General features: G+C 29.4%; 1 protein-coding gene across 1 annotated transcript; it reads left to right on the forward strand.

Annotated features, from left to right (window-relative positions):
- Positions 1–8,824: 8,824 nt before the first annotated feature.
- On the forward strand, positions 8,825–10,443 carry LOC107916546 (NAC domain-containing protein 72-like). The gene is made up of 3 exons (NM_001327131.2): positions 8,825–9,095; positions 9,194–9,462; positions 9,543–10,443. The coding sequence occupies exons 1-3, from the start codon at positions 8,915–8,917 to the stop codon at positions 10,131–10,133; spliced, it is 1,041 nt and encodes a 346-aa protein (NP_001314060.1). The 5' UTR covers positions 8,825–8,914; the 3' UTR covers positions 10,134–10,443.
- Positions 10,444–12,505: the final 2,062 nt, after the last annotated feature.

Genomic DNA, 12,505 nt, shown 5'->3' on the forward strand with positions numbered 1-12,505 from the left:
ATTGAGTAGTTGATGTAATTAGGGAAGATAGTTCAACCATACATTCACCATTCTCTGGTAGATCAAATTATGTATATTGGAAAGCTCCAATGAGAGCTTTTATTAAATCAACTAATGAAAAGACTTGAAAATCAATTATGATTGGATGGGAGCCTCCCCACGCTAAAACAAATGGTACATACATTAACTCAAAAACATTGAATGCGATCTTCAACAAAGTAGTTCCATAAGAATTCATAAGGTATCATTGTAAAATTTGTTAAGCTGTTGAGACCTATAAAAAAATAAAACCTACTTGAAAAGATGAATTAGTAGAAAGCAACAAGTAAGGTCATATCCACAAAATAGATAATTATTCTATTTCTTAAGCAAAACAAGTAAGGTAAATGAGGGGGGCTATTTTTATAAAATAAAAAACTAAATTCAAATTAAAAATTAAATGGAGAAAACAATAAATAGAAGTTTTGGGAGAAATCAATAAGGAAAAGCTCTAGCTAAAGGTAAAATCTTTGTTTGATTCATAGATTTGATCATTGATGCAAGAATGTCTTCAATGCCTTTAGTAAATTAGTTCTAGTTGTTGACTCAATGCTGGGCAACCAATCTCTCCTTACTTGTTTGGTAACCAAGAGACAACTCATTTAAAATTACTTCCCTAACCGATAAATAACCCTGTAACTCAACGCCCAAGATTTAACTTACTGGTAGCATATTTTTCATTTTATTCAATTTAATCCCTAAACTCAGGATATGTATATCTTTCGATATATAGCTTCGGATCAAAATCCGATTTCACATTCTTTCATTAGGGACCCTATACTTTCTATTCCTAGCATAATTTCATGATAGGTTTTCAATTTATTCAATTTGATCCCTAATATTACAAAGTTAACTATCAAGCTTATTAAGCTTTACTAATTTCTATCAATTTCAAGCCCAATTCACCAATTTCTCAATAATGGCAACTTACTAAAAATTCAAAAATTGATCAAATTGATATATGGGATAGCTAAATCAAGCTCTCATGACCATAAATCTATACAAATAAAAGAAAAATGGCTTAAGGACTTACTTGTAACAATGGCCGAATGTAAATAAAATGTTGCAGGTTTCTTTGTTTCTTTAACAATGGTGGATGGCAATGAAGAAGATGAAGTGTTTTTATCTTTCTTCCCACTTTCTTTGTTATTTATACTAAACTTAGTGGTGTAATTAACTTAATTAACTTTTATTAACCTTTAATTAAGCCATTTCGTATACATTAATCTATTATTAATTAACTTAACTGCCATCCATCATCTTTTCCCACTAACCTTAATAGAGTAATGGTTTATTGACCATTTTAATCCTTTGGATAATTTCTATCTAGGACCCCACGCCCTTTCTTAATTAAAACTCAATAACGATTAGACTTTTACAATTTAGTCCATGAGCCTTAATTAACTACTTTTTTGGCTAAATTACTGATATATCATAATTTGTTATAACAAAATTAGGCTTTTCCATTATATTTACAAAGCTTGTTTTCGAGAAAATTTGTGTATTTTTTGTAGTTTTTCATAGTTTTTAGAATTTTGATTTGATAAGTGTAACAATCCCTTTTTACTTATTTTGAGACTCTGTAACAACCCTTGCCTAGTCTGATCTCCGGACTTGAGTTTTAGGATGCTACTACAGTTACCAGAACATTCACTCGCAAATCATAACATCGAATTCAATATAAATCATCAAGTTATTCTAAATACAAGCATAATAGAAGTTATGAACCAAACAAAGACTAAATTTAGCATATAAACATAACTTACTAGATTTAAGCATGAATAAGGACCAATTTGAAATTTTTTAAAACATAAACAATGTAGTAAGTTCTATGTGAACTTAGCTGGCAAAAACAACAACAAAAAAGGTATCAAGGACTAATCTGTAATTTTTCTTTATTTCGCGATTATCCTCCATTTAATTCAATTCCCGATCTATAATAATTTATTTTAATTTATCAATTCCAAACATCTTATAACAGGCTATTATAAACATATATCAATTCAATTTCATTTTCGGATGTCTCCTAAATTTTTTCATTTTATTCAATTTGGCCCCTAAAACCAAAATAATCATAACTTTCAAATTTGGGCCTCGATTTAAAAATTGATCTCAATTTCATCCTTCTACAGCCCTCTATTATAAATAATTACAGAAATTTCATACCAATTTTGAAGTATTTGCACTTTAGTCTTTATATTCAAAACTAACAGTTTTTAAATTACAAAATAGTCATTTTTTCTTATCTAAGCTTCTAATTTAACCATTTAACACCAAGAACACCAAGAATTCAACAATGTAAATTTTTAGAAACTATAAAAATTTTGAAAAATAACATATGAATTAGCTAAATCAAGCTACAACAATCACGAAAATATAAAATTTACAAAAAAAAAAAGCTTCAAATGGCTTACCATGCATAGACCAATTGTTGAGCTTCAAAAATGGTTCCTCCCATCGTATTGTAAGGTTCGGCCATGAGAAAAAAAAATGAAATGGAAAGATGATGGCCCCCTTTTTTCTTTTATTTGTTTTATTATTTTAACATTAATATTAATTTAATTAAAATTTTAACATGTACATGCACCTAACCGTCTACCATTATAAAAATGGTCTAATTGTCACTTTAAACCTTAGTTTAATATTATTTAACCCTTTTGACAAATAAAAATCAATAGTGGTTAACTTTTACGGTTTTTACATTTAGTCTTTGTACCTTAATTAGTCACCAATTCGGCGAAATTACCTATCCAAAATTCAATTCACCTATATAATAACTCCATAATTATTTAATAAAAATATTTACAAGTTAGATTTACGGAAATGAGATCCCGATATCTCATTTTTCAACACCACTGAATTTAGGGTCGAAACACTTATACCTTAACTAACTATCCAATTAACAAATTCGTCAGACCAAAATTCAATATAATACTATAATTGACTCGTAAATATTAATTAATAACATTTCCAGACTAGATCATCGGAGAACAGGGTTCTGAAACCACTGTTTCCAACACTACTGACTTTTGATTCGTTACATTCTTTCTCAAATACAACAAAAAATCAGAATATTACTTGTAATTAAGGTACAATTTACACATTTCTAACTTTGAAGCACAATATTTCTAAATGAATTTCCTTCAACCCAACAATGGCCATACACAACCAAAAAGTCAAGACATTTCTCACCATTACGCAAAAATAGTGCCAAAGCCTAAATTGCACAAATTCTTCAACTAAAATCACAAAACCCTTTGTTTTTCAAACACCCAACAATGGCAGTACACAACCAAAACACAGACCCTAATTTCCTTCAACCTAACAATTAAAAATCAAATTTTACCTCTTTGAAGTTCGCACACTCAAAGAATTTTCTCCCTTTGTTCCATGGAGTATTTGCGTTGGAAATGGGAGCCCTTAACCCACAATGGCAGTACAAAACCCTTTTTTAAGCACTTGATTTTCTGCTGGTTGAAGAAGACATTTTGTGTGAGATGGTTCTTCGACAATGTTATGAACAGATAAACCCTAAGAGAATCCCTAAGACAATGTTAACAAAAAACGTAGAAAATGAAAGAGGTAGAAAACGATGAAAAACAATGGAAAATTTAGAAATATGGTGCAAGGAGAAAAATTAAATGGAAAATTCTTTAAGGGATTTTTTAAAGGAAAATTAATTAAAGGGGTCCTATCACTAGTCAATAGGATGCCACGTGGTGCTGCGCAATTGGCAAATGCTACCACATCATCAAAAAACTAAGGGCATTAGACTCGGGTACCAATTTAATTGATGAAAAAAATTTGAATATCAATTTGGGATAAAAAAAAACTTTAAATACCAATCTAAGAGAAAAGTAAACAAATTCAAGTAACAATTATATATTTTTCCCTAAAATATATAACATATAAACACTTATCACAACTTAAGATAATTTGAAACTAAATTAACCCGAATTTAAAAATAACCCGATTTGAGCTCCGCCAAACCCACCCCTTTACCACCTCTATTCGAGATGGATGGAATATTAAAAAAGTTTTAAACTGAAATTTTTTCATTCTCTTTCTTTCTCCATATATATATATATATATATATTTATAAATATAATCCAACAAAAAGTATTCTAAGCTATGCGGGATTCTATTTCTTAGATGACAAACAATTCTCATTAAACACTGGAAATTTCACATGTGAATTTTTTTTTTTAGATTTCAGCAGGATAAATTGGCTAAAATATTAAGTATTTATTTTTATTTACTCACTTTTAAATAATATTTTTTTAAATACATTAATTTATTCAATTTTAAAATTAAAAAAACCTAAAATATCAATTTACAAAATATCTTCATAGTAAAAAAAATTTCATGCAAACATGTCATTTCACCAATACCTTGCTTTAAAAGTATGACACCTGGCTATGCTGCATCAGGGGGAGTGGTTTAGGACCGAGATGGAAATTGGATAGTGGGATTTAACTGATTCCTTGGAATGTGCTCCCCGTTCGAAGCTGAAGTTTGGGCTATTCTTGACGGGATCCTCATTTTACTTAATAAGGGCTATAAACGTTTCACTATTATGACAGATAATCTAGAAGTTGCTTAGATCTTGTCGAATATGGATTTGGAAGACTCAGGGATTACGGTGCTCCGTAGAACTCTTCGTATTTTGCATTCTGCAGGGGAGTGGAGGATAAAGCACATTCCAAGATTTCAAAATTTGGTAGCAGATCGTCTTGCTAAACTCAGTTTAAGTTGGAAATCAAGCTTACAAATTATTGATGAGGCTCCTAATGATCTTTTAGATTTAATTCAAGCAGATAAAACGAATGGTTACTTTATGTAACTGATTTTTTTTTCACCAAAAAAAAAAGTATGACACCTAAAACTTAAAATATTGCACGCTAACATGACATTATTTATTTTATATGACATATTAACAAATATTTTTAAATTATAAAAAAAACACGAAGTAGAATGAATTAGCAAGCAAACAACTATATTTCAAAATTTAATGTTTTAGTTATTTTTTTTGGTTAAAAATAGTAATTCAATTATTTTTAAAAAATTAAGAGATATTTTTGTTTGACTAACAGTATGCATATAATATTAAACAAGTAGAGAGGGTTGTGAGTAGTAGAGCTTCAACATTGAAAAATGAGAAACCCACATTGATGCATTTTTCACATGAATAAAAAGGTTGTTGAATATTACTTTTCGTTTATTCAAATTCAATTTGACAATTAATTATTCAACATTCAATTCAGCAGACTTGCTGCTTTTCTGCTTCATTTCATTTCATACATACTCTCTTCTTTACTCACTTCCCCATTCCATATATTTTTAACCTAATAATACTTTTCAAAATGATTTAATAATTAGAAACCAATATTTTGTTAATATGATTTATTAGGCATTTATGATTAGCGAATCGAAAATTAGATAAGATCCGGGTCGTCTATTCACGATTCAGATAAGACCCACCAGTCGGGTACATGCAAGTCTTACGGTATGAAGCTCGTAAAGGGTGTTTGCAAGGGAGGCTGGTAGACGCAACTCGCACAAGACTAAGGAGTGTCTAGCAGGCAACACATGTCCAACATGCATAGAGTCTATTAAGAACGTCAATTCTATGAACAATAGCCATGTATATAAATATTCGATTGTTCTCTCTAACAAAACACAACGAAAAATTACTCAACATTATTAATATTCAGTTATAAATAAGAGATATTAATTTAAGTTCATTTTAAACATGTGATGGACTTATAAGCTTTTTAATATTTTCTTTTTGTCAAATTTGTGTTGCTAAAATTTTCTTATTTTCGCTATATAAATTTCTTCATTCAACTTACTTTTGTCAAACTTTACATTAAAACTAATTTTATTTTTCAAATTAAGAAATAAAACTAATTTTTTAAAGTCCATAGTATTTTAAATATGATGGCCACCACTTGACCAAACTTACAAATAGTTCATATGATAATTGAAAGTAGTTAGGACATTTTGGATTCTCTTTTAATTACTACAAAAGGGTTATTATAGAAATAAAAAACAATTACCAAATTAATTTAAGCCAATTTTAGTACACATCAATTTTTATGTTTTGAGATCTTTATTAAAATGGGTTTGATAATACGGAAGTGTTAGTCTTGAGTATCCAAGTTCGAGACTTATTATGTACAATATGTGTAGGTCTCCGAACTCTATCATGTATGGGATTTTTAGTTTAATTAGTTTTAGTTTATTGGCTTTAATCTGGACCGTATAAATTTTTAATTTGTTTGTACAGTAATAGTTTAATACTTGTAGTTACTCAGACTTATATTTATAATTTTTAAAATTATTCTATTTAAATATACGTGTGCATTTATTATTCGAATTCAAGTTATTTGTAATAGTAATTATAATAGTAAAAGGAAATAAAGTATTCTGCCAAATCCTCTCCTTTTCTTTATTTTTATATCTCATCATGAAATTGTATCATTACAAAGGGACTTGAATTCAAAAGCAGCCCTTTTGATTCTGTGTGTGTAGAGAATATAATTAATAAATCAATTTTAGAACAAAATTAATTTTTTTTTAAAAAAAGTAGGTGTCCAAGAATCTTCAAACTCTATGACTGCTGCTGCTACAATCTTTTACCAAAATTTTAAATCCAATAATTTACCTACAACTTTATTAACCCCATTTTCAATTTACTCCCAAAATTACCATTTATCTTTTTTAGAAAAAAACGATGTTTTGATGCATTAAGTATGCTTTTATTTTCTTAACACAAATTATGATTTAGGAAAAAAAATATTTAAGACAATAAAATTTAAATTAAAACTTGATTGATAATATATTTGTGTTTCGAAATATTGTTAGCAAAAAGCATAGACCTAACTTTCCCTTTTGGTTCTTATTATAAAAAGTCTAGATTTAGATGATGGTCACATTAGCACCACATGTCACTCTTTTTTTTGAATTGGGAGCTAACATCTTAATCTCCTTTTACGTGCCCTTTTGACCCACCAAACACTCTTTATAATATGTCTATGCCATGGCTTTACTCTCTTTTTTTCTTTTTCATTTACTTAAACTAGAAGCCTCCACACATTCAAAGATTTTGAAAGAGACAAAAGAGCAAAAGGAAATTGATGAGAAAGTGAACTCAATTTAGCATATTCCTGGCAATTCGACTTCACAACTTGTGTCTTTGTCAATGTTATTATCTTAATTTGTTGCTTTTTATTTGATTATGTATATTTTCGGGGTTTAAAATTCGTAACAAATTATGGCCTCATAATTGCATCACCGTTGAAATCACAAGATAAGTTTTTGTTCTTTTTGTATTATCTATATTTAAAATTGAAAATAAAAATTGAGTTTAAAATTTTTTAGTCTTGATTTGATAATAAGAAAATTATATGTAGATTCTCTTCGAATTTTATTTTGATTTAACCTTCACATTAGTAGGTTATTGAATTGTTATAATAGATGCCGATAATGGCAATAGAATGAACGAAAAATAAGAAAATAAAAACACACAAAAACCACGGTAGAGGAGAAGAAAACCACAAATGTTGAAAAACAAATAATCCAAGAGGGGTTTCGACTACATCTATTTAAAGATTGAAAAACCCTATTCTAATTAATATCAAATAAAATAAGTGTAGTTTTATATATATTCTACTTATGTGGCCCTCAACCTCTTGTCCCCACATATCTCTTATTTTGCCACTGTATTTATTTATTTTTAACAAGTGATAGGATTTAGGTCACACAAACTCTAACATGAGCAATTAAAAAAATCATTCTAATTTTAATTCTAAAACCATTCGAATAAAAGAAGCTAATAAAAGGGGAAAATATTTGATATATTGCTAATGTAGTTCTTAGACTTCACAAGTATTAATGAATTTATAAGTGTCCAATATAAATATAGTAAGATATTAAAAAATAAATAAATATTTTAAAAATGTGATAATTTGTTAAAATTACTTATGAAATAAATAAAAATACACTACCAAAATACATGATACTAACCCATAAAAAATAATAGAATATAATTCCTTTGACAAAAAAAGCAAAAACTTTGACCTATATAATAAATAATCAATCAAATTTCATTATTTGAATGTGTGACACATCAATTGAATAAATGGTCCAAAACTCCATGAATGCATTAAAACTTGTAAGCTAGTTCGTAGAAGTTATTGAGTGAAAGAAACCCTAATCCCAAACATTTAAATCAACGAAAATGAAAATCCAACAAATAAAAAAAAAGTCAATTAAAACGTGTCACGAGTCACAACCAGCCAATTGTTTTTTATTTCCCTTTTTACCCTCATCATTCCCCTTTACTTTAATTTCCACAAAATTCTAGCCTAACTCTTCCACACGTGTTGGCCGACGTGTCCTCCCTTCTTTCAAGGCATGATAAACGTTAAACTCTCCAATAAAAATTAAAAATAAAATAACAAAAGGACAAAAGCTCCAAACTCCATAATTTTTTTTATTGCCTTACAGAATTTGGGGGAGATTCTAGAAACAAAGCAAGAAAAATTGACACGTGTCCTAAAACTTTTATGACACCCTTTTTGTAAATTTTCGTGACGGTTCATGTACCCTGTTTGGTAGGATAAGGTCGGCCGTAGATGTCAGGCACGTGTCGTTAGTTAACGGTGATAAAGTGGGTCCCACTTAGACAAAAGTTAGACAAGGACGACCGTACTTATCTCTTTTTAGACACTATCGATCTATCCTCCCTTCTATTTAAATACCTTCCCTTTCCCCTAACCCTGAAAAAAAAAGAGAGAGAAAAACCTTTTTTTACTGTGTTTTATTTTCTCTTGTACTAAAACTGTTTGGTCGGCAAGAAAACTTTAGAATCATGGGAGTGCCGGAAACTGATCCATTGGCTCAATTGAGCTTGCCGCCGGGGTTTCGGTTTTATCCAACTGATGAAGAGCTTTTAGTGCAATATTTATGCAGGAAAGTTGCAGGGCATCATTTTTCTCTGCAAATCATTGGCGAAATCGATTTATACAAATTTAATCCATGGGATTTACCGAGTAAGTTTCACCGAGTCCAAAGCAAAGAATTAACTTTGTTTTTCTTTTTTTGTTCATTTCTTTACTAATAATAAAAAATTTAAATTGTTTTTTGACAGGTAAAGCTTTGTTTGGTGAAAAAGAGTGGTATTTTTTCAGTCCTAGAGACAGAAAATATCCGAACGGGTCACGACCTAATAGAGTTGCAGGGTCCGGGTACTGGAAAGCTACCGGAACTGATAAAATTATTACAACGGAAGGCCGTAAAGTGGGTATAAAAAAAGCTCTGGTTTTTTACGTTGGAAAAGCTCCCAAAGGAACTAAAACTAATTGGATTATGCATGAATATCGACTCATTGAAACTTCTCGTAAAAGTGGTAGCTCCAAGGTAATCTATTTAAAAATATATATTAATTATTGAATAATAATTGTTTGAACTTTGAATAATAATTACCTTTTTTTTTGTAGTTGGATGATTGGGTTTTGTGTCGAATATACAAGAAGAATTCAAGTGGTCAAAAACCTTTGTCAAGTGTTTCAAGCAGAGAGCAAAGCACGAATGGGTCATCATCATCGTCTTCTTCACAACTGGATGACATGCTTGAGTCATTGCCCGAGTTGGACGATCGTTTCTTTGCTTTGCCACGCGTTAACTCGTTCAAAACGCTCCAAAACGATGTGAAACTGGGGTTTCAAAGTCTGGGTATCGGGAATTTGGATTGGGGGAGTCTTGGTGGGCTTAGCTCGGTGCCTGAGCTGGTACCGAGTGGACAAACTCAAACTCAAACTCAGAGTCAGGGGATTACTAGTTATGGAAATAGTAACGTATATGTCAGCACAATGCCGCCTACACTTTGTCAGATGGACGTGTCGACAAATAAGATTGGTAACTCGGTGGAAGAGGAAGTACAGAGTGGACTCAGAACTCAGCGAGCTGATAACTCGGGGATATTTCAACAAAACTCGAATGTGTTGAACAGTCACAACTTCTCTAACTCGATTGACCCGTATGGGTTTCGGTGCCCGACTCAATCGGGTGGATTTGGGTTTAGACAATAAAAAGAAAGTATAGGTAGAAGGACCAGGAAAGGAATTTCAGAAATTGTGTAAATATTTTGAATTCTTTTGGGCTAACCTTTTGGAATTATAGAAACCAAAAGAGTTTAAAAAGATGGCCAAAATTTGAAATTTTGCTCTGTGTTTTTAGCATAATTAAAATTTTATCAAATATAAGATCTAGTTTCAGTTTATAATCTAATCTTTGATTAAGTTATGAAATTTTATGATTTTTAATCCTAGTACATGGTGGACAATGTCGTCTGGATTAAAGTTTTCCATCAAGATTTTATTATAATCAAAATATTTCTCCACGAATTTTGGAATTTAGATCCAATTTTTGCATTTAATTCTATCATTATTAATTTATAATTTTAATTTTAAATAATACAAATATAATATTTAATTTAGAGGGACTCTTCTCTACCTTTCTCTCGTCCCTGCACTTTCTTTAAGAATAATACGAATTCGAATTATCAAATACATATCAACATATATTTAAATATTATAATGCAGGGGGATCATTTTTATTTAAAACTTTAATGCATTTATTAATTTGTGCATGTAATATAAGAAAAACGAGACATAATTTATATAAATTTTGAATTTATCCCATTGTATATGTATTCACAAATTATGAACATATATTATTTGTAATTGTAATTTTTTTAAAAAATGGGGGAAAATATTTGTTGTTGATTTTGCAAAATGGTTTTACCAAGAAAAAAGAAAAGGTTGATTAGAAATTGAATTTTCAAAAGATACATTTGCTAAGAAATGAGGAAACGGGGAGCCGCACACAAGATAAGAACATTATCACAAGCAAAGGTCTAAAAAGTCCAAAACTAAAGAGTAGAAAAATGAAACTGAAATGAAAGGAGTGGGGTTTTTCATTCTTATCAATTCTTCAAAGAAAATAGACAATATGAATGGCTATTATTCCACCATGTGTTAACCAATCATAGGTCCAAACAAAGTGAAATGATATGTACTAGGTTGTCTTTCTTTAATTTCAAAAGAATTAGGTGTTAATTGATTGAATTTAGTAATTATAACATGTTTTTGGTATCCTATCAACGGAGTTTTTAGATAAATGCTTTATTGATTTATTTCATATCATGGATTAAAGAAGTTAAATTCAAAATCGGTAGGGTATACCCTTTTCTTGAAACGAAATATCAAGAAAAATTACAATAGACGTTAACTCTTTGAATTATCTATCAGATGCTCAACAAATTCCTCATTTGGAATGTTTAAAAAAAAAAGATTCAGGGGATTGACAAGTGTCTATAGGAGTATAGTAAAATATTAAAAAAAACACATAACAATTTTTAAAGCTACTTATGAAATTAAAAAAATACACTAGCAGTGTCCTAAATACTAACATTTATAAATATATTATTTGATAAATATAATTAAAAAAGTAAAATATTAAAAAATAAATATTAAAAGTAAAAATATATATTTAAAAACGTTCAAAATAAAAGGAGTATTGTGATTTGATATTTTATTTAAATAATAATATAGTGTTAAGATAAAAAAAAATTAATTTACTCATTAAAATTGTTCTGTATTAAGTGATAAGTAGCCCTTAATTTATTTATTTTTATTTTATTAAAAAAGTCAATTAAATGATGTTTAATATTTGTTATCTAATGCATTAAAAACTTAAACTATTAAAAATTAGTGGAGCCAATTTTGTCTTCCAATTATAACGTCAACTGTAACTTAAGGCGTAGTTGAAAATTGGACAAAAGTTACCATTTGTGAATTGGTATAATTTTAATCCAAAACTTGGCTTTGTGTCTTGGACTCTGTCAAATTTATATACTGCTCTGTGATGCTGATATGTGATGATATCAAATCAAAGTCTTAATGTAATCTAAGTTCCATTGTTTAGAAGAACAAATCATATTGACTTTTGAATACCACTTATCTTTATCTTAACCAGTGTAAAGATAAATAGACGACTGTTTTGTATGGCTATTTACAGGGGAAATGTGATTGTTCTTGATTGTAAAGTAAAATGACTTGTATTACGTTAGACAGGAGATAAAAGAGCACTTCATTTTGTTCATTAACCAACTGTTATTTTTTTAGTGTAAAAATTGTAAGTAACACAAGTAAGTCACTTGGTTGATGTTTAAGCTTTTGGCGAGAATGACTTAGAGGAGAGTGATCATGTTTGGAGTACATAGGTGTGAGGTTGTTACTTGGTGAGTTAGTAGGACTTAAATCATAGCTTGTACTTATTGAAATATAGGTTAACTCTCTATGTAAGGCCTTGTAGATATAGGAGGATTCTGAATCGCATAAATAAGTTTTCTATGTCCATCTTCTACACGATCATTATCACAAATTAGAAAGAAAAAAAG

Source organism: Gossypium hirsutum, chromosome D01, assembly GCF_007990345.1.
Source record: "Gossypium hirsutum isolate 1008001.06 chromosome D01, Gossypium_hirsutum_v2.1, whole genome shotgun sequence".
Lineage (NCBI taxonomy): Eukaryota > Viridiplantae > Streptophyta > Magnoliopsida > Malvales > Malvaceae > Gossypium > Gossypium hirsutum.